Source organism: Nylanderia fulva, unplaced genomic scaffold, assembly GCF_048542155.1.
Source record: "Nylanderia fulva isolate GAGA-0341 unplaced genomic scaffold, ASM4854215v1 Scaffold64, whole genome shotgun sequence".
NCBI lineage: Eukaryota > Metazoa > Arthropoda > Insecta > Hymenoptera > Formicidae > Nylanderia > Nylanderia fulva.
The window spans coordinates 414,866-439,703 of record NW_028190742.1 but is presented as its reverse complement, the minus strand read 5'-3'; the positions used below and the strand labels follow the sequence as shown (position 1 = coordinate 439,703).

At 29.6% G+C, this 24,838-nt stretch overlaps 1 protein-coding gene and 1 long non-coding RNA gene across 15 annotated transcripts in view; both read right to left on the bottom strand.

The window, feature by feature from the left end:
* Nucleotides 1-24,838, bottom strand: part of CaMKII (Calcium/calmodulin-dependent protein kinase II) — a 205,810-nt gene that overhangs the window by 132,343 nt on the left and 48,629 nt on the right. For all 13 annotated transcript variants that reach the window (XM_085488162.1, XM_029301442.2, XM_029301443.2 and 10 more), the window contains exon 2: nt 21,580-21,674. In XM_085488162.1, the coding sequence (XP_085344288.1) occupies nt 21,580-21,674 (95 nt within the window). The remainder of the gene's footprint in view (nt 1-21,579; nt 21,675-24,838) is intronic.
* LOC146720677 (uncharacterized) lies at nt 13,562-17,286 on the bottom strand. 2 transcript variants are annotated; one of them, XR_014925982.1, is made up of 2 exons: nt 14,551-17,286; nt 13,562-14,370 (listed from the first exon to the last, which is right to left on the bottom strand). It is a non-coding gene; the product is annotated as an uncharacterized LOC146720677 (long non-coding RNA). The 2 variants fall into 2 exon arrangements; XR_014925983.1 differs by having other exon boundaries at nt 13,562-14,106.

Sequence of the window (24,838 nt, the reverse complement as noted above, 5' to 3'; positions counted from 1 at the left end):
AGATCAATCAGAACACTAACGAAATACGTTATCGCTGTCGAAATTTCACTTTCGTCCTATCAATTTTTTCTTTTAGATTTCTCGCAGCAGAAGTAATTTCAATTATATATATATATATATATATATATATATATATATATTGTATACAAATAATATTCTACACATATAAATTTTTTTAAATTAAAATTATTTTAAACCAAAATATTTCTTATAGATTGCTGGGTGCTTAAAACGATATCGCAAACCAAATTTTACTAGCACATCAAATTTTCAAAATCATTGAAATATAATTAATGTGCAAAAATTGTTTTTTTGTACGATATTTAAGATTTTTTGAAAAAAATAATTGACGTTATCTGAAAAGTCTAGTCAAATATCATGTATGTGTTTTTCATCCTCTATAAAATCTTTTTTTTATTTCAATATCTTACTTTTCAGCCATGGTATAAGAGATTAAAGCTAACTACTTCTCATATGAAGATGCTCCTGAGAAAAAGAGGTTTTTTGGGAATAAATTATTTTTTCCAAAATTGATTTTACTGTTATTTGTCCCTTTAGATCATACAACTTTTATTGAACATTTTTTTGAAAATACATTTGTTTTGAAAAATTCAAGATAAGCAATTAAAATCAGACACCTTATATATAAATTTACATTTAGTGGAATCTATCACGATACGTTACACTGTGTATGTGTATCGATAGCTCTAAACTACAAATTATGAGTATATAAAATTATGACTTCATCATCGTAGGCGGAACATTTGTTCTCTCAGCTCAAAACTCTGTATTTAAATCCTTCCTAACATGACTAAAAAGTAAGATATCAAAATAAAAAGAAATTAATTTTGTAAGATAAACAATATATTTATGACATCTGATCAGATTTTTTCCAGATAACGTTAATCGTTTTCACAAAAAAAAATTCAAATATCGGAAAAAAAACATTTTTTACATAATAAACCTTAATTATTTTGAAAATATGGCCTGCTGTTGAAAATTGGCTTGCAACATCGTTTTCAGCGTCTAAAAAGTTATAAGAAACACTTTGATTTAAAACACTGGTTTGAAATGACGAAAAGAAATATTTTTTTGTAAATTAGTGTTTTCGTTCATGATGAGATGTGAAAGATCATCTCGATTTAATAAGCGAGGACAAATCCATTTTCTTTCGCGTAAGAAATTATTAATGACTTGGTGACTCCTCAAGTGGTGGTGGCAGCCCGTTAATCGATAAAATCATGTCTGGATAACAATAAATTCTTACAAATATCTTGATTCACTTGATATTACTCGCAATTATAATGCGATCTATAAAAATATATATGTATAAAAAAATACGAGAGAAAAGTTGGTTATAGGTATATATACACACAAGTACGCGTATGTACGCACGTGTGTATGTATTCGTGCTATTCAAGCGGATCATCTCCAATAAATTACGCAGCAAACAGGGGTTTATTAGAAAAAAGTATTTTCTTATATTTTTATCTCACTATAGAGCGGTTCCGCAGCTCACGTCCTCAAGTATATGTGTGTGCATATATGCATCTTTATAAGAATTATGCATACAATATGCAAAGTTTTTCATATCTGCGTTTTACATAATACTATTTAAAAGGAAGGTTTAAAAATATGTGCAATTTATTACACATTATAATAATTATAGATATATATGTTATTGTTAATTGCTAATTATATTTGTAAATTTTATTAACGTAGACTACTTTTTAAAAAATTCAATTAGTTAAGAAGATAAATATATATAATGATAGGAAAATAATCAGGAAACATTTGTCTGATGTAATATCTAGAAAAAAATAACGCAATCAATTTCGCTTATCCGGCAAATTTAATTAAAAGCGTTATCGGGAAAGAGGAATAGCAGGACACGTCCTTCGAATGCTCGCATGCGAGCGCCTTATCGTCGGAAGGTTGATCTTTTCCGTCGCAAAGTCGATCCTTGGGAAGCGTTCATCCGATGTTGACACTCTTCTCGTCCGATGAAGCACGAATGTCACGGAAGCGTCAGTAATAAAAATTGCCGTCCATCACGCTTATTAATGCAAGATCCCCGAGATGGCCGTGCCGTGTTACGGAGAAAGCGCGAAGCCATCCTTGATTAGTCATGCATGATAAAACTATCGGAGCCGACGATATATTATTTTCTCGACGATCTCGACGGCAATAAAGATATTTTGTTTTATTTATGGCTTTCTTCATAGACACATGTTTGTTCAACTTATATATATATATATTAGAGGATCCTTCACGATTGCCTGTTTTATCGACCAATTATTTTCGTACTTCTAGTCTCTTGTCGTATTAATTTGACCGAATTAAAAATGCTTCTCTATGATTGTAATACATACATCAATGATTCTAGGAAAGTTTGATTTCATATAAAAAAACGAGAAATAATTACAAAATTACAGTTTTCCTTATCAACTTTTATCTCGATATGACGTCACGAATGACAGAAGAGCTGTCAATTTATCATATTATGTGCTTTATATAAAAAAAAATACATTTTGTATGAATATAAACACAAGATCCCTGGGATTAAAATAAATGAAAAAAGAGCTGTTATCCTCTAAATCTAGATTAGAAGTCTAATATAAAAGTATAGTTTGTATTCGTATGTGTATGTGTGCGTGCGTTGTAGGTATAATAGAGCAAAAAACAGCAATACATATATATTTATGTTCAAACCTATAATAGTATTAAACGTAGCAAAAAATGACTCCATGTGTGCCATGTATAGATAGATTTCTAATACACGTTTGATCTGGCTGATTTTGTAAAATTCAATATATCAGTAATAATTCTTTGAAAATCAGTCGGTAATTATATACCGATATTTTTAATTCCAAAATGATAGCTACTATTTTATCGGAGTTCGTTGTTCGCTGAATGATCCCCTTGAAGTTACTAGATAAAGAATAGCTATATGGTATATTAGGTAGATTATTAGGTTAAGCGGCATTATATGTGTTCATGTCAAACTTATATATGTATATATTTTATATTAATGTCACTATATTATTATGTATGCTTTATAAATTTATGTAAATGCCTTTTCATAGGCAAGAAATTTCTATCTATTTATCTATCCATCTATCTATCATAGACATCCCAGCGTTCATTTTGATGTTTAATGGCGTCAATTTGCTACTTAGAATATATTCGTTTCGATTCAAAATATGTTTAAAAAAATCTTTTTTAAATAGCCATATTCTTATACCATACTCATCATAAAATAAAATATTTTATGAAAATTTAAAATAAACTTGATCAAAAATAAAAATTAATAAAAGAGCAATTTTAATTAATCAGATAATAATATTACAAAATAAGTCGTAGTTTGTTATAAAGCTCTCCGTCAGTCGTACATTTTTAATCGGTTGGCATTCGTTTTGTGTCTAACGTCTAACTAATTAATACGCAAAATAAATGAATTAAAATACCTTTTATAAAAAATATGACCTTTTGTATCATTGCAAAAGATATTACACTTAAATAATTTACAAACATAAAGAGTGACTGTGCATAACATGCGCTGCAAGAAAAGGAACAGAAAAAACCCAGCCCAACGAGAGTACAAAAATCTATAGGATTATATGTCATACACGGCTGCGCAGTCTCAGAACCGGGACTAACAGGAAATCATAGCGAAACGAGTTCCAAGTTTCAATCACGAGAAAATCGAAGAATTGTCCCTAACGATTGGCTCGCGTGGTTCACTTATTTACACGTCTCCCTGACTTTACCCTGACACGATATATTTATTTGTTGCGCGTATACGCCATATTGCAGAGACTGCGATCTCCATTAGGTCAAAAGGTCACTGGAGCAAGGTCGTGATCCGAACTGAATCATACAAGCGAACGGTTCAACCTTAACCGAAATGAAGGGAGAGCGGGAATATACGAGAAAGGAGAAATGCAGGTAAAAGGAAAAAAAAGTAAAATGAAATAAAAGGAAAATTTTTTTTTTATATCCTTCCGCTATTTTGCTTCTTATCTTTATTTTGTCTGCCCGCAGTGCGACCGAAGCTAGATTTATCTTGTCGCATCATATCCGCAGAAAATAGCTATAAATTGAATGAGAAAGTAAGAAAGCGAGGAACGGAAACAAATGCGCCAGCTTCGCGGCAGGAAATTATGCAATTTTCCGAATAATCGCGGATCTCTCGGATCTAAAGACGAAGATGAGATATTCTTTCTTCGTTGATGTTTGCATGCACATAGACACACACACATACACACAAATATCAGGTGTAAATTAAACTAGCAACCTCCGTAATATATTTTGGGTAACACTAAAATGCCGGCCGTGCCAAACGTTCACGGACTAATAAATTAAAAAATACTTAATCGGTACGGACTTGTAACAAGTATTTATAAAATGTCTCGATGCCAGTTACAAAAACAGGCAATAAAGCATAGGAGTATCCATTTAAAAATTTTATATTAACCTTGTTGGTGCTTTCTGAAATCATTTAAGATCAAGATATATGTATTTTTTCATTCTTCTCCCTCTCAACATTTTTTCATATCCTTTTTTAATTTCCCACATATGTATTTGGGGCACATTTAAAATGAAAATGTATCAATTAAAAAATTAAAAAATTAAAATATATAAGAATATATTAAATTAAAACGTCAAACTAAACTCTATTATAAGCGTAATGATTGCTTATGAAAATTGTGTTAACAAATAGAAAAAGATGTATAATTTTTTATAATAATATGAATACTTCGATATAATAAAAGTTGTAGCGCTGTTTGAAATGAATATAATGATGTATAGTTTAAAGTAAATATTTTACATATTATAGGAGTTTTAGCAACTTAAAATATCACAGTCGATGTCTATTATTTTTTTTTCACTTTTAGTGCGATATATATATACAATACATATTTGTATACATATACATATATAATATATATAGATATATATGATATACAATTGTTATTAGATATAATAATGTTAATATTAACACAGTATAAAAGAAAAAAAATTAAATTTTAGTGTGTAAACAATTTTTATTCTTAATTACATTGTATGTAGTACATTTTTCTGATATTATTTTCGAATATTATTTTAACTTTTGTAGAAAAAGCAGCAATTTTAAACAATCACATATATGTATGTTAAAGCAAAACTTCTTTGCATAACAATTTTTTTTCGAAAAATAGAATGTACATTAAAAATTATAATGCAAGTATAATTTTTGCTTTTAATTTAAAAAAATATATCTCTGTGTAACAATTTTTGGATAGAAATTGATGTTCTTTTCTTCAAATGCAAATTTTTTTCAACAGCATATTTTAACGGTACATTATACTTTTTTAACGGTATATTACATTTTTTTAATTCTGCATCTATATAATATATTATAATATAATAACATATTAACATTACGATGTAGATTATACTTTTAATATACACATATGTGTATACATAAATATACATATACATACATGCGCACACATGCATGTATATGTGTATAGGTATGTTTAGTATTATACAATATAGTATATTTTCAATATCTTATTTATTGTTAGTAAAGATAAGAAATAATGCATATAAAGCATTATTTTAAATATGTAATTCATAACAATACTGTTAAAAATCTAACATGTATGTAAGTAATGAAATATAATATAACTACATCTTATAATAAACATAAGCATTAGTTTAAAATTATATTAAATTTTAATAAGTGACTGAATTTTCAAATTATTAAACTAATGTACATATTATAAAAACTAACATAATTTATATATAAAAAATTAAATTCTATATTTTCATATTTTTGAATAGATTCTAATTAGTTCATATAATTATTTTACATTACTTTTTTATACAATATCTAGTTTATTTCTCATCATATAGAACGTATAAATAAAATAATACATCTCAATAAAAAGCTCATAAACAAGTTGGTGTTAAGAAGAATAAAATTAATATTGTAAAATATAAAGAATACAAACTAAATATGACATAATTACTGTCTCATCATTTAATATATTTCAGTCTATACATATCCATATAAAATAGTTTTTTCTTAATTATATGTATATGTATATATAGTATTTTGAACTCTGGTTGATGTATGATGGTTTGTATTTTATATTTTTATATTGAATATCTTAGAATATATAATATAAGAGAATAATTCTACATGAAAAAATAAATAAAAAATATAGAATAAAACTTTTTTTTTACAAGAACAAAGCTTTGTTTTTTACAAGAACAACTTTGAATATTCTTCAAGTACGCATACACTTAACTACACGGAGAAAATTTTCTCTTAGAATTTACCCTGAAAATCATGGTAATTGTGGCATATGTGTTGGAAGAATTTTATAAAAGTTTCTCTGTTAATATTTACCACAATAAAAAATATTAATATGTACATAGTTTTATAAATTTTACTATGTACATAGTAAAATTAATCAAGTATATTTTATATCTGGTTGTGGTAAATATTAATATTTTTATTGTAGTAAATATTATTAATTAGAAAAACTCATAAAATTCTTCCAATATCATGTTGTCCCATGATTACCATGATTTTTAAGGTAAATTCTAAGAGAAAATTTTCTCTGTGTATGTATGTATGTATGTATGTATGTATGTATGTATGTATGTATGTATGTATGTATGTCTGGTTTCAACATAAAAAAATCTTGTCGAGCGTTTGTAAATACAAATCCTTGCAAAGATAATGTATAATTGATCATTAAGACCAGTTGGTCCACTCAAGGAAAATTCGAAGAAAATAGAAGAGCTGGTAACTTGCAGCATATAACTTGTAGACCTATGTAGACATATGACGTACAACAAACATATGACTATGGAAACTTAATTCTCGTAACAAATTGTTAAATTGATAAAAGTGCGGACACAGATATATAAAAGAAGATATCAGAAGGAACTTTAACAAAAACTCTAATGCGAGCACAATAAAGTTTCCTTCAAGCAAAAGAGGCAAAGAAATTCTCTTTCTAGTAGACGGAAACTTTTTGAGAATAACTCGGCCATCAAACGTTTATATGCTTCAGATTCCGATTTTCCGTCACTGAGACAGAGACAAGCAATGAGAATTGAATAAGCACACTGTTGTGTTCAAGAAACACAAAATCACCGAAAATCGTAAAGTATAGTTCTACACACGCCTCTTCGTACAGCAAAACAAAATAAGAGAAAACAGGGTTTTCACGTTTTCAGCAGTGTCCGTACATCGTAAAGGAGTATTTTACACAGAAGCATTACAAAAATCCCTAAATCTGTCCTAATTCGAAATCAATAACACTCGAGGGTCGGTACAACGAACCCATATTAAGAAATTATTAATAGAAATTTCCGGCCCAGCAGACAAAGCAAAGGCGACAGATCGCCGAGAAACTTCAGAAAATCTTAACATCTAGAGTTTGGATCTGACAAAGCGCGCAGAATTTATGATCTCCGACATTATATCAGGGAAATCGAAAATGGCAGAGGTCTCCCGGAATGCCAGCCGGAATCGATATAAATTGATAAAATTAAAAGGCTGGCGAACAATATGATCTGAGTTCATATCTCGCTAGAAGTGGCCATGAAAATTTTAAGCACAGACAGAGTCAGGAATGGAGTAGACGTTAATTCGAATAACCTTCTAAATGTCATGCCTTTGCTGTGTTATCGCTGCTTTCAATTTGAGCACACCAGAAATAAATGTAGAAGTAGCTTCGATCAAAATGAATTATGCTTCAATTGCAATGGAAAAGATCACTTGGTAAGAAACTGTCGAGATATAATATTTTGTCTTTTATATATAATAAAATTAGGAAACTCTTAGCTAATCGCATGGGCAATGATTCAGATAAATTTGAACTATTTCAGAGGACTTTGGTGCTTTAAACAATGTGAGAACAAAGTAATAGTGATGACCAAAGCCATATCATATTCTTGATATTCTCTCTCTTCTAATTGAGTCGGCTCCTAGAATAGGAGTACCGTTATTTAACACATTGTACATAAATCTGTATTGGGTCGGAGTCAAAGCCTAATAATGTGGTGATTTGACGTATAAAAATAATATAGGATGTAGAGAGATAATATCATAGGATATTATTTCTCACAAAGCTGCGGAAGAGATGGAATTTGAGCACAGATTGGAAATTCTCTTTAGTATAATATAAAGACTGATGAGTCACCTAATAATTGTCGCAGATGATTTTAATGCAAAATGGACTATGTTCAAAATAGAAATATGAAGTTCCACTTTGAACAGACGAAACGAAATGCTAAAAATTTGAACCTCTAACGGTTTGCATAAATCAGAAATAAAAATATGTACAGAGATTGTGTCCGAAAAGTTTCACGCACGCACGTACGTTTGAATGAAGGAGATTTAAGAATAAAATTGAATCTTGTATCTGTCTTTTCTGCGTCGATTTCTAGTGACGATAAATGTAGTCACTGGCACATCGCCACATCTAAGATTATATAAGAAGGTTAAGACATCTTCCACAGCTACCCATAATGCTCTGCATGTGCGCATGCGCACAACTGCAGTCGATGTGTGCAATTGTGGATTGACAAGTTAGGTTATCTTATTGTTAATATAATAAGAAATAGAAATATTGGTAAATATAGGACATCTAAATAAATTAATTAATAAAATAGTATAAGAGTTTTAACAAGGCTCTGTAATATAAATATAAATTTAACGTATAAGACGGGCAACAAGAGCCAAATCGCGGATGACAATGCGTTATCCTAACGAAACTAAATAATTTTTCGTTAGAATTAAATACCGGTGCACAAGGCACCAAATTTTACTTGGACACGGCCAAGATTTTAAATATGAAATAATAGCTCAGCTGGAAGAGCAGTCGCCCGGCAAGCGAAAGGTCTCGGGTTCGATTCCCGATTCAGCGATTTTCGGATCTATATTTTTCTCTTGCATTCATTTATTTATTTTCCGTAGGGGGGGTTAAAAGGGGTATTGAAATTAAATCTCAAAATATGAGATTATTTCATATTTAAAATCTTGGCCGTGTCCAAGTAAAATTTGGTGCCTTGTGCACCGGTATTTAATTTTAACGGAAAAATTATTTAGTTTCGTTAGGATAACGCATTGTCATCCGCGATTTGGCTCTTGTTGCCCGTCTTATACGTTAAAATAATAAAATAGTGTTGCATTTTTCCAATTTTAAATAGTTTTTTTTATTTTTACAATGCAACTAACATCAATATATGCATTTCAAATCACACAATGCATCATGAGTAGCTATGGGAAATACGTAGACTAATATAATCTCTAAAAACTCACCTTTAAAAAAAGGTAAGAAAAGGCGACCAGTTAAGGGCACGCCATTAACAAAAATTATCCATTGCAAACCCATGTAGAATCCTATCCTATTGCAAACCCATGTAGAATCCTATGAAAAATTAATCATTGCAAACCCATGTAGAATCCTAGGCAAAATTAACCATTGCAAACCCATGTAGAATCGTACCCATTGCAAACCTATGTAGAATCCTATGAAAAATTAACCATTGCAAACTCATGTAGAATCCTATGAAAAATTAACCATTGCAAACCCATGTAGAATTGTATTAAAAATTATCCATTGCAAACTTATGTAGAATCCTACATTGCAAACCCATGTACAATAGAATTGTATGAAAAATTATCGATTATAAACCCATGTATAATCGTAACAAAAGTAATGAAATAAAAAAAAAATTGCGCCAAGTGAAAGTAGAAACTTGTACCAGTGGAAAATTAAAGTTGCAGACATATATAGAGTCGTATAATGAATCAGTAAAAATTTAAATTTGCAAATGTAGAATCGTACCATAAAAAAACTTATCTTTTAAAAAAAAAGATAAACAAGATGCCAAGTCCATGCGCCATGTGAAAAAGAAATAAAAAAATTTTAGTTAAAAAAACTGGGAGCGCTGCTAAATAATATTCTAACAATATTAAAATTAAATTGTTACTTTTAAACTCATTACAGTTAAAATATGTTTTGTGTTTAAATTAATTAATGTTACTTTAAGGTGCATTGTAATTTTGAAACTTAGCAGCGCGCCCAGTTTTTTTAACTAAAATTTTTTTATTTCTTTTTCACATGGCGCATGGACTTGGCATCTTGTTTATCTTTTTTTTTAAAAGATAAGTTTTTTTATGGTACGATTCTACATTTGCAAATTTAAATTTTTACTGATTCATTATACGACTCTATATATGTCTGCAACTTTAATTTTCCACTGGTACAAGTTTCTACTTTCACTTGGCGCAATTTTTTTTTTATTTCATTACTTTTGTTACGATTGTACATGGGTTTATAATCGATAATTTTTCATACAATTCTATTGTACATGGGTTTGCAATGTAGGATTCTACATAAGTTTGCAATGGATAATTTTTAATACAATTCTACATGGGTTTGCAATGGTTAATTTTTCATAGGATTCTACATGAGTTTGCAATGGTTAATTTTTCATAGGATTCTACATAGGTTTGCAATGGGTACGATTCTACATGGGTTTGCAATGGTTAATTTTGCCTAGGATTCTACATGGGTTTGCAATGATTAATTTTTCATAGGATTCTACATGGGTTTGCAATAGGATAGGATTCTACATGGGTTTGCAATGGATAATTTTTGTTAATGGCGTGCCCTTAACTGGTCGCCTTTTTTTACCTTTTTTTAAAGGTGAGTTTTTAGAGATTATATCATTCATTTTTGTATATTTTTATGACCGGAATAGAACAATTATTAAACATGTTTATCTAAACTTCTTTGCTTAAAATGATGTGTACAATCATATCCTAGAATCCTGATCATTCCTCCTAAAGCACCCTATTTATATAAATTTACCCATATGTGTGTGTGTGTGTGTGTGTGTGTGTGTGTGTGTGTACTAATGTCGAGCATTTTTTATACATTTTCTATTAAATTTAGATAAAAGTTGCAGGATTTCGAAAAAGAAAAAGTTGACACAGACTTTTTCCTAAACGGCGATTTTCAAGGTTATTTAAAGGTCACTTATATTTTCAAAATAGAATTACCTTAATTTTTCTCATATAAATCGATTCCTCGCAATATTTACTATAAAAAGTTGTAAAGGTATAATTTTTACATAATCTTACATAAACTTCGAAATATTACAAATATTTTATTTTATGAAATATTTCAGTTTATGTAAAATTATGTTAACTATCTTTTAAATTATTCACTTTTAGCCATCTTACCCTTACAACCTTTTATAGTGAATATTGCAACAAATTGGTTTATATATATAATATATATATAACATCAGTTATTATTAATTGATGTTTACATTTATTTTTAGACTTACTAGAGCTCAAATGCTCCACATTTTTTGCAAAAACTGTTTATTCTACAGATTTCAAATATGCTTTTAAATGATGATTGAATATTTCCTTTTTTTAATTATTTTTATTATTATTTTTCAATCTCAATCAACTTTTATAACTTTATGCCAGCACGATACAAATACATGTGTCTTTATTTTTTTTATTATTTTCATTATTATTTTTCAATCTCAATCAACTTCTATAACCTTATGCCAGCAGGATACAAATACATGTATGTCTTTATTATTGTATCAACTCTTGTCTTTTCCATGTAACCATGTCTTCATAGTTTGAATTATCCCTTCTTCTTCTCAATCTTTCGCAGAGATTTAATTAATTAAATACACTACACACGAAATAAAGTTTGCTGGAAGATATACAGCAAACGATAACTGTAAAAACATGATTACGTGGAAAGAACAAGAGTTGGTACAGTAAAGGCAAGTAAGTAAGTACATGTAATGTATCGTATTGGCATAACGCTATATCCGCGGAGCAGATAATGTGGCTGTAGAGGTAGTCTGCAGTGCAGCTAATGTGGACGTAGATGTTGATTGAGATAATTGTCTAATATAAAATAGAATTTCAAAATTTAGTTTAAAAAGCTGTTGCATATATAAATAAAGTTTATTTTTTCTAAATTTGGAATATGTTTAATTAATTAATTTTTTAAGTCTATGTTTAATAAATTTTTTAAGTCTGTATTCAATAATTTTATTCATTTGATAAATACATGTATGTCTTTATTTTGATATGTTTAATATAATTAGAAATTCATTATTAATTAGATATGTAAACTATAAATTCATATATAATATTTGAAAATATATGTGAATATTTAAATTTTTATCTTCTCCTTCCTCTCCTTCAATCTCTTTAATATCAATATGTGTATGTGTGTACACGCGCGCACATTTGTACGTATTTATTTAATTATTGGATAGTTGAGAGTACTTAATTGATAAAAAATTATGACAATAATAATCCTTGTTTTTTTTTCTTATTATTTACTCATATTTTTTTGTCTATCTTATAAGATAAACACTTTAGAGATTGAATATTTCAAGTAAACTAATTGTAAGTAAATTTCACATTAATGCATATAGATGTTTAATCATGAATGTACTAAATAAGTACACAAGACGAACAGTGAGTGAGTGAGTGAGAATGAGAGAGTGTGTGTGTGTGTGCGTGTGTGTGTGTGAGAAAGAGAGAGAGAGAGAGAGAGAGAGAGAGAGAGAGAGAGAGAGAGAGAGAGAGTTAGCCAACATAACCCCGCACGCTGCCGATCATGAATGTACTAAATAAGTACACAAGACGAACAGTGAGTGAGTGAGTGAGAATGAGAGAGTGTGTGTGTGTGTGTGCGTGTGTGTGTGAGAAAGAGAGAGAGAGAGAGAGAGAAGAGAGAGAGAGAGTTAGCCAACATAACCCCGCACGCTGCCGATATGGCGGAGCGCCACTATCGCCATCTGTTGTAAAACGTGCGAGATGGACAAAATTACCACTACATGCATCTTGCATGTGTTGTGTACGTGTGATATATGTGTGCGCATGTGTTGTATACGTGTGAATACGTGTAGCACGATACTACTATGTATGCGTGGTCGATGATGATAATGATGATGATAATGATGATAATGATGATAATGATGACGGGGACGTTTCTTAATAGAAATTTTTCATATTTCGACTTTGCATTTATATATCTCTGCTTACAAATCACGTAGAGCAGAAATAAAGACACTTTTATTATATAATTCGAACTCAATCTATCGATTAAGTCTAGTATAAACTCGATTGCTTCAGCCATTATTGAGGATTCGAAATATTATAAAGACTCAAATGTCCGACTCGCGTTAAGATACACGGTGTCTCCGCTACGCCCTTAACTGGTCGCGAGACACTACCGTGTCTCTTGATATGATATAGACACTATGATATATCTTCTTAACCTTCTTATACATATATAACCTTAGCCACATCTCTTCCTCTCCCTTCCGAATGGCTAATTTAGTTGCAAGACGAATAATTTTTTTTCTTTTTCAAGTCTAAAATGGTGTATATTGCGTGTACAATGTATAAAAAAAGCGAGGATAAAAAAGGAACGTAACCGGAGTAAGTCCCGCTATAGGTATCATCTGACAGCAAATCAGTTTGTTTTAATCATTTCAATGAAACGTTCATCTCTTTTCCGTTTATTTATATGGAATTACAGCTTATTGTTTATTTTGACTTTATATTCGGAATTGTAATGATTTTCTTGTAATCGTCCGTAAGAAATACATAAAAAAATTTCTAACTGTTTATATATGAAAGATATACATTTTCCGTGAGTAGTTGTCAGTTATGCGCGTAAGAAACACTGTTGCGTAGATCCTGTACAAAAATATTTTGTGTAATTTTGTGGTGATTTTTCCATTATCAAAAAATTCACCGAGAAGACACAAAGATATGGCATAAAAGTTCGGCAGTTGAACATTTTAAATCCTCTTTGTAGCATGTCAAGCCTTATGGAATTCTTTTAAAATATTCGATAGAGAGCATGTCTATCCATTGGTACTCAAACTCATTGCAGTGACTGCTATTTTAAATGTTATCTATCTATCATTCCCATTCTTACGATAGTATAGCGATATCCTTGCTCGATTTACCCCTAAATTAGGGCTTTGAATATTAGCTGTGATATTCGTAATTATACTATTTTTGCTTCTGATCATCTGAAAAAATGATCTATTATTGTTAGACAGAATTTGTATCCTCTTACCTCTGAAAAATGTTTAATTGTATTCAGATGCACTTGTTGAACCCGCTGATTTGGTATTCTGTCGGATAAGTTTTGAGCGTGCTTGTCTATCTTCGCGTGTTGACACGACAGATAAGTACATGCCCAGTGTATGTCTTTGTCTAGCCAAATTATTGCCGGATTGATTATTTGGTAACTCTGTCACTATGAGCTAATCCATGGATGGTATAAAAAAAGTCTGCAAAGTGTTTTTGGAATGTATGGGCATATTGTACCTTGAGAGATATCGCAATACAATGATCTTGATAAGTTTAGCAGATTAAACTCTATATAAGTTCTAATGCCAATTAATAGGACACGTAACTCTTCATTGTTGTTTTGTTTCATTTGTTTTGGTTAATTCATTTATAGTAATTACCTGGCGTATTTGTAGTAACTATCTATTGCAGCTATACATGATAAAATATCGGCCGCTATGTTATATTTGCCAGAAATGTCTGGCAAATTGTGCTATAAGATCAAACTATCTGCTTGTCATGATGTGGCCTCCTTTGATCACTAATTGAACATAAATCAGGAGTGATCCATTTTTAGTATTACGTATCATCCTTGAATAATATCTCGAAAATATTTGATGGTTTCATAGAGTACGTTTGCAGGGCACCTTAATCGAGTTTAATAACATCCGTAGTTGTAAGACTGGCCAATCACAGTCGTTCCTTCCTTCCAGGGAAATGGCTGTGATTGGCCAGTTTTACAACTACGGATGTTATTAAACCCGATTAAGAGTTCCGTGTAAATGTACTCTATTTATAGATAGTAACAAGTTCTCTGTCATATATGCTATATTTTTGTTGCATTAGGCTCAGTTTCCAAGAGAAAAAGGCTGATAGATGATATAGATGATCCCAATAAACTTACTTCGATCGCAATGTCTAAAGTATCTGTAGATAATGTAAGCAGTGTTGAATCTATTAGGTGTGTCAGCAATATTACTTTTATCAAATCCGGCTTATAATTTTCGAAAGCTTTCCTGCTGTCTCTTATCCATTATACAAGTTTGTCGTGTTTTACTGGTATTTGGTAGTACGCCTTAACTCTATTTATCTTGCTAAATATCTTTTTCCGTGCAGTCCAATAACAAAAACAGTGAATAACAATCGTGAATTGTGATAGCATTTAAACTTTTGTAGTCCCAGCAGGATCTCTGTTGCTTTTTGAGGATTAGGTAAAAGAAAGTATCATGGACAACTGAACGGACCATAAATACTGGTGTTGAATGAATGCTTTCACTTTGCCCCTTAACAATTTTACGTTTTTCTAGTGACAGTCTTAGTCGATCTGCAACAAAAGATCCTCCAGTCATGACGATGTAATGATATATTCCATGTCGCGTCGTTGGATGTGGTCAATCCGGGAAACTCGGTTAAAATTCAGTGACACCTCCTTTGCGGGATTAAGTGTTATTACCATTACGTAACATCTCTGCAAATCTCGTTTATAAATTTTGATCTTGCTTTCAACTAATCATCTGTTTGATAGATTCACAATGAGACCTCAAACTGTTATATTAAATCTGAACAATGACTGGGCGAATGATGTTTGACAAAATGAAATATCATTATATTGGGTTGCAAAGTCCATGATTGAGCGTCAATAGCTTCTCCATAAATCTCGATTCGTTCACCATTAGCTGCAAAAAGTAAAAATGTTGATTCTAATCACTTAGATGTTAACAAAAAATGAATACGTCAGCGCCAGTATCAATTAAGAGTATTCAATCCGTCTTCTTGTAGACAATTTGGAGCTTGTTTAAAATAACGCGATCGCAATTCCTCGAAGAATCCTACAGTTGATGATCTTAATTGTTTTTCTTATTTTCTGATTTCTCTGCAGTGTACGATGATGTACATTTTTGTACTTGATCTTCAAATTGTGATAGTATCGGCCGTCTTATATCGCCTAACAAAATCTATTTCGGCTACGCAATTTCCTACATTGCTTGTGCTGATCTCGCTGGTTGTTTGTTCTGAAAACTCATTAATCATCGACAATTCGCTAACGGATAATCTGCTATAGAAACTCACTCTACTCCTTCGATATTAACGCGATGGCTTGAATCTCGAAGGATGTTCCCATAACTTGTCTGCGTACTCTACTAATAATTTATCTAGTTGCTTCCTCGAGCACTAACAATAACTATTGTATTAATGTAATCGTTGCAGCCATAATGTCCTCAGTAGGCCTTCCGTCGCATTGCTATCTGTTAATAAAGCCTTCGTCTCTCATGACAGCTAAGATGGTTTTTTATCGCCTAGTTCAATGTTCAACAGTAGTATGCGCAACTGTTTTTTCTGCGAATCAATAAGGTACTTTATAAGACGTTTCTTCATGTACACATATTTGCCTGACTGCGGCGGATTTTCCAGGACATCAAATATCATAATCATCGTGGCCTCGTTCAAATGTCTGCATTATACCGCATTTCATCAGAACGAATTTTGTATGTACTAAACTTACTCTCCAATTGCACGAATCATAATCTCGGTCAATTCTTCGAAAAGATTAATAAGTACATATTATATTTTGATGAGCCTTTGTAATCCTCTGCCTACCAGCAGCGTGGATTTTTTTCAATAGCCGTAGGTATCTATCCATTGGGCGATTCTTCTTCGAATCGAAGTTCCTATCTATGTCCCTACGGTCGATTCCATGAGCGTCATTTAAAACACTTCATGGCGGCAAACCTAGATGCTCGTTTAACAGGAAGTCATTCAACTATCGCTCAGTACAAGCACAACGTTGTATAGCTTAATCACGTCAAGATCATCATTTTGTATAGTGGATAAAATCACTAATACTAAATGTTCTCTTTATTCTTTGATACAAAAAGTTATTATCATGCCTGAAAAATATCTGAATGAAAAAGATTCAAGGATAAAATTAATCTAGAGGCATATCTCCAGAAAACTATGCTGATCTCTAGTGGCGCATCATCACAATTTCACCACACATTATTTTCCAGTACATCGCTGAAAGACACATACACGTTGTTATGCGGTTGAATAGCAACTCACACTACTCACGTGCATCTAGCATGTATGGAAGAGATTTTTCGAAGTTTGCTATTACGAGGGGTTCCAGTTTGTATAATTATATGAGAAATATTCCATAGAGTTGTATCCCTGCAAAATATTGAAAATTAAATTATAATATTTAAATTAAACACAAAATAATAAGAGAAAAATATAAAAAATGTTATAATGATAAAATAAAAAATAAAATAAAAAGAATACTAATAATTGTACTAAAGATTAAATTAAAATGACATGTTCAAATGTATGTTCTATGACGTACATAAAAAAACAATCTACCTAATAAAAAAACTATTAAATAAAAATGAATAACAATTTCTAATATTGTGTGTATATGTGTGAAAAGTATACGGCTAGTAAATAATTAAGAATTCAAAATAATAACTTTTTATGAATGTATGCTGCAACATTTCTCAACACCTGTACAAATGAAAGCAACTGCACGAAAGCATGAAGCAACTCTTTTGTAATAAAAATTCAGGCACTGTTGATTTAGAAATATTACATTGATATTTTTCGAGAGATATATTCTTATGAAAAAGGAGAATTTCATTTTTTCCATGTCCTCGATCTGGCATCTTGTTATAATATTTTTGTCATATTAATAAAAATATACAGGGTGTTCGGTAACTAACGGACCAACGATTACAAATGGATTCTTTGGTCAATTTGGGAACGATTTTTCCTCAGCGAAAATGTCGAAAAAAGTCATCATTTTTTACAACTTTCCAATATTTGTCATTATGTATCTTTATAACTAAGCCTCAAATTAAAATTTTATTATAGTAAACTTTATCTGAAATTAACTGAAGAATGTAATTATGTTAGACTTTTAACTCCAAAACGTTTAGTTTTCAAAAAACCCATTTTTTTCAATCGCTTATAACTCGAAAATTATTGACTTCTCAACATTTTTGCTAAGGAAAAATCGTCTCCAAATTGGCCAGAGAATCCGCCCTTAATCATTGGTCCGTTAGTTACCGGACACCCTGTATAATCTCGATATCTATTATGCAGAACAAATGCAATGAAGATATTTCTAACTTGTAAAACAATGGTCTTCTTGCACATTTCGTGATTCACACCTATTGCCTCTCTCATCGATCGTATATTTGCTACGAATTGCCAAACAATTAATTGTTAGTGCGATAAAAGCCTTAATCTTGAGAGTGTCCATATGTAATAAGACGCAAACGTAATAAGATAAAGATGAGGAGGCACTGGACGCGTAAGAAAATCTGGCCGAAATATCCAAGTAAAGAATATAGAACTAGTAAAACATGCCTAAATATATAAACACTTTTTAGTATTAAATGTCCTTTTCATTTAAAAAAAAGTTCTTTTCACTTAATTTCAATCATTTATACAGTACTAAGTTTAACATGTACTAATAATAATTAATCCACTTTTCTAATAATTTTTAGTAGTAATAGGCATTTTATTTTACTTTTTGCATAAATTTCACGGACAAAATAAATAAATAACACTTAAAAAATTTTCTCTGAAATTTTTCTAGTCTGATATTTTTTGACAATTTATTTATATTCCCCATATAGTTTGCTACTAATAACAAATATTTGATTTTTAGTGCATGTATGAATGGTTTTGCGAGATAATAATTCATGCATGTAACTTTTATGACTACAACAGAGATTATCAATGATTGTGTGCGAATATAAGCATATCAAACATTGTATAATATGATTTATCGATTCCGAAACGATTCGCAAATTTATCTGCTTATAAATATAAAATATATATTCATACATTCCCTCAAACATAGAATATAATTGTTATTATTTAGTAAAACATGAGTTACTTGTATATGTATATGTGTGATAATATAACAAAAGTTACATTTTATTTATATTATTGTTATGTTAAATCTTTTATACATACATATATATATTATATATATATATATATATATATATATATTAGTATTAAAAAATTAGACCAACAAAACTTAAAGGACGAAAGAAGACTTCAAAATAAACATTTTTTGCTAATACTAATTTTCTCTATAATGTTAAGTTTTAATATTACATAATATAAGAAATGAGTTTGTGACTTTTCAGTCTGTCACTTTTATATTAAAATTAATGAAGAAATTTTTGAGCATTTATTGTAAAAATTACTTTTATGTATTTATTCCGTGTTTTATTTAAGATTAAAATGTAAATTAATTTTTCCATCTATTATTTTTACCATGTAGTGTAAAATTAAAAACTTTGTAGAGAAAAATAGTATTAAAACGAATTTTTATTTTGAAATTTTTTATTTCTCCTCAAAATTTGTCGGTCTAATTTTTTAACACTCTTTATATGGAGCATATTCCATATCAAGTAAACCACCCTTATTGAAAAAAAAACTAACCTCTTTTCATTTTAACAGTTAAATTTTATCCTTAACATCCCTACACTAAAACTTAGAATAAGTTACAGAATGTTATCTTTTACGATTTAAAAATGGCACCTCATTCTGTCTCAATATATCAAATATGTGCTTAACCGGAATTAAAATCACACAAAATGGATTTTTTATTTTAAATTTTGAAAATCTGAACTCGGATATTTGATATCAGTGATAAAACCTTTAAGTTATGTGCAATTTATACGTACATAGTCCCAAACTCTTCGTCCTTCCTGTTAATAGCAGGGACTGTGCACGTATAAATTGCATATAACTTAAAGATTTTATCACTGATATCAAATATCCGAGTTCAGATTTTCAAAATTTAAAATAGAAAATCCATTTTGTGTGATTTTAATTCCGCCATATTGTTATAAGCACATAAGAAAATTGTTGTATTCTTTAGAGAAGTTTTATAGGATGTGATTGCTTGTTTAGCATCTACTATATATTGCTAACAACTGACGAAAAATTAGGACCATTATCTTTGAAGTAATACTGTAACGCAAATGTGATAATCTAAATAAGATTTCAATATTACTTCGGAGTCGTATTATTATTCCATTAAAAGTAGCAGGTGCAAGGTCTGAATAGTTCAGTGGTAGGAACAGTTGTTTGGAAAGCGAAAAACTCGCATTCGCAATTTCTGATTCAGTCATTTGCACCTCATATATTTTTCTACTCCGAAAATATTATTTTGTAACAATTATTTGTTAAACTAAAAAATATATAAATACCCTAGGCAAGTCATCAGTGTCTCTTACGGATAGATGATTGCTTCGAGTCTAACAATAAGCTTGTACCGCCCTCATACCACTTTTATTAATTAAATTGTCAATATTAAACATTAGTTAAGCAATCATGGCAAAGTCTACGTTGAAGAGCATACATTATTTTTAATTGTCTGATACTTAAACAAAAGTTTAATAAAGTATTATTTAAAAAATAAATTAGACCTGTGTTATTATATCTCTTTAAGTTAATAATTAATTAATATAAACAAACATAAAATTAAAGAAAATAAATTAACTAATTAAAATTTTTTTATTAAATTGTGCACCATTTAATTTTTTAATCTATTACTTAAATATCTTTGAACAGACAATTCCTAAAAATAATAGGTTTTTAAATCAATTTTAAATAAAATTAAACAAAATATATGTATATGCAACAAAATTTTGTTTAGTTTCATTTGAAATTGATTCGAAGACTTGTTATTTCTAGGAATCTCATATTTGTTGAAAAATATTTATCTTAAATTATGTAACTATATTTGATATAACATCAATTTGATAACAGCAATATAACAATTTGGTAATGATTATATACCAATATCCGATAACAGTTGTGTATATAATATCTTTTGATAACATATTAAATTTTTTTATTATAAAACTACAAATTTTAATGAGCGGAAAATTGCAATTAATACGTATGTTGCATGTAACGTGCATGTTAATATCACATGTTATACATTCCGTTTTATTATGACAATATAATAGTAATTATATATCTGTATTTGTCGAGTAGTTTGCATGCCACACACAAGCTGCAAATTCTGAAATTATATATATCCCAAGGTTTAATATCCTACCTATCTAACGAGTATTACGTAATATTATGCATAATCATGCACAAACCACTAAACGTGTGTTATCTCAATGTATCTATATCTATACCACATTAACTTAATACGCATTAATGCCGCGAATTTTAGGATAATTATATTATAGCGCATTAAATTATTTGAAGATGTGATCTGATTAATAAAGTAAAACGAAAAAAATTGTTAAAATGATATAATTTATTGTCGAACGAGTTCTTATCGAGTAATATGATAAATTGTAATTTATATGAATATTCGAATATTCAATCCGATTTATATCTTTAATAATAATTTAAGATTCGATTGACATTCTTGACATTTCACTGTCACTTACCTCTGTTCGAGAGCTTTTTAGTGTTTATGATTTTTGCAGCAAACTCATGACCGGTGCTTTTTTGCACGCATCGTCGAACCACAGAGAAGGCACCTCTGAAACAATCAAAAATAAACATTCGTTATCTGTTAATTATTATTTTGAAAAATAGTACAAGATATCCAGGGATATTAAACTAAAATATGTATGTAACAAATGAGTTACTTCCTTGTATTAATTATTTATTGCATCGAAACTGCTATAAATTGTGAAATATCTAAAAATAAGAAATGTTCGAGAACTTGGATGTATAATATTACTAATTGTATCAGTTTGAAATTTAAAATTAGTTCTGGACAATATAAGAATCAATGCAGGATGAAGATGCCAAATAAACAGTTTTCAATGGTAAAATTCCACTTTTTATTTTAAACGTTTCGGTCCTATGAGGATTGGACCACCTTCAGTACAAAACGCAGTTTACAGTGAACGATTTTGTCAGTCGTCAAACGTTGATAAACATGACAATTCTGACTCAATCCTGATAAAATCGTTCACTGTAAACTGCGTTTTGTACTGAAGATGGTCCAATCCTTAAAACCGAAATGTTTAAAAAAAAATGGAATTTCACTATTAAAAACTGTTTATTTGGCATCTTTCTCCTGCATTGGTTCTTAATTGTCCAGAATTAATTTTGAATTTTAATATTTTATTGAAAACATTATATAATTATTTTTTAATTTTGTATCAGTTTAATTAGTTAATTACAAAATATGTAAGCTGCTCTTTTAAACTTTTTAGAAAATGTGGTAAAAATCTTTTTAAACTAACAAACGTTTTTTACGAGAGTTTTAAACATGTTATGGAAAATTAATAAATTAAGCAACTATCTTCATTACACAATTGCTGTTGAATTAAATTTAATAGATGTCATGTAGTTATTATCAATCAAATTTATATAAGATATTTACAAATATTTATGTTTAATAGTATTACTGTATTAAAATTTCATTGAGTAAAATTGATGATCTAATTAACTGACTGTTACTAATAAAATTAAATTATAATTAAATCAATATTTGACACACTCATGCCAAACAAGAAGAGTATTACCTGACATTAATTACTCTTTATATTACCATTATTATAATACTATCAAATATTTATTTTAGGTAATTTTAGCCGTAGTTTTTATTAAGCAATAAACAACTATTTTATATTTTGTATTAAGAGAATAAATAAACTATTTGGTTTCCACGTCAATAAAATTTAACATACACATATTGTTCAGTTTTTTCATCTAGAAAATCATCATGAACGCTGAATACATTCTCATTTAAATCACGATAAAACGTAAACTAATTGTAAGAATTATAACGTTATGCGCATGATGTAAAAGAATAAAAAAACTCCACTACTCAGTATCAAATCCCAGAATATCTCAAATTTGATATTTGTTGTTCTATATTTAATATAACTTTGTAATACCAAATAATATTAATAAAACGCTCTTATCGTAAATAACAAGGATAGAAAGAATGTATTGCTGTAAAGAACCTAATACCCGTTTCAGCTGACTTTTTCGGACCGATATATGTTTCTCGTCTATATCAATTTAGGGGGATAAAGGGAAGAGGAATTCAAAATCTCAATTTAGAGATTTTTCCTCGTCTTAGCAAATTGCTAAGTATTAGGCTCTTCACAGCAGAATATTCTTTCTATCCTTGTTATAACTGTGTAATTGGTAAAAAATTCGAATAATAACCTGACCCTGACCGTTTTTATTTGATTTTATATTATATCTTTGTCAAAGAATATAGATAAATATAGAAGTACGGTTCTCGGTACCCCGGGCAAAGAATATAGACGATCTCTATTCTTTACTATTATGTTACAGTTGTTAGCAGTGGAGTATCATTTGTATTATTTTCGATATTGACAGTACTATTATTCTCTAGAATGCAAATGGCTGGGGTACTTACTGTATACGCAAGTACCCCAGCTCGTGTGACCCCGGGGTACCGAGAATCGTGTACTTCTATACTTGTCTATATTCTTTGTCTTTGTCTTCCTAAAAATAAATCTGTAATGATCATGATTACGCAATTGTAAAGTTAGAAATATTCATTAAGCATTTATTTAAGCTTAAACTAACTCGGTTAATGAAACGGCGATTATATTTGCAATATAAAACTATCCCAGCAAACACCGATATATAATTGTTACATTGCTATAATAAAACGGAATATAACAGGTAATATAACGTGTACGTTACATGTAACATCCATGTTAGTTGTAATTTCCCACTCATAGATGTAACATTTTAATATAACATATATTACATTATAGTTATATTGTAATTATATATCAAATAGCACATTGATGTATTGATAAGTCAGTGCTATCTTGGGATATAATGACAATATAACTACAATGTAATATATGTAATATTAAAAATGTTACATCTATGAGTGAGAAATTACAACTAACATATACGTTACATGTAACATGCTTAAGTATATAACATTTATATATTGTGTTTGCTGGGATAAGATTTTTTTCCTCAGAATTTATAGTCGCATATTCGTTTCTAGCTACCTAAGAACTAAATTTTTCCGATTATTTTCTTTCCTTTATTCCTTATATGGCACACTCTGATTGTCTATACAACAATGGAAAACTAGGTGCATGTCACCGGAGAAACTTATTGACCTGTTAAAGTTTCATCAAGAATGTAAGACCGTCGATCAAGATGGCAGATCAATGATTACAAATTGTTTATTAAGTGCACATTTTTTAAAGATCAAAATTGCCTCCATCGCTGAGCAATATTCGCGAATCTAGAAATAATTTCTAGATTCTTGAAAAAAGGATTAAAAGACTCTAAACTGTTTTGTTTTCAAAATATGTCAAAGCTGTAAAAAAATATGAAACCGTCTCGCTATCTGCGCAACATCTTTAACTCTTCCATCAATGAACGAATATCCAAAGCAAACCGAGATTTAATAGCCTACATTGCTAATTAGCCAGTTGAACACTACGACTCTGATTGATCAATCATGCATTAGGTTACTCTAGACATCGATACATGTGAATGTGAGGAGAGTGTAGTTTCGTATTATCGTTCGAAAAGTGAGGTTAGATATTCAACTATAAATCTATTTATTGGCTATACAGATTGTTTATTATTTGAAATTATAAGCTAACGCAGTTTGTTAATATTTAATACTTCAATTGTGAAAGAAGATTTATCAATCTGTATAGCCAATATAAATAGATT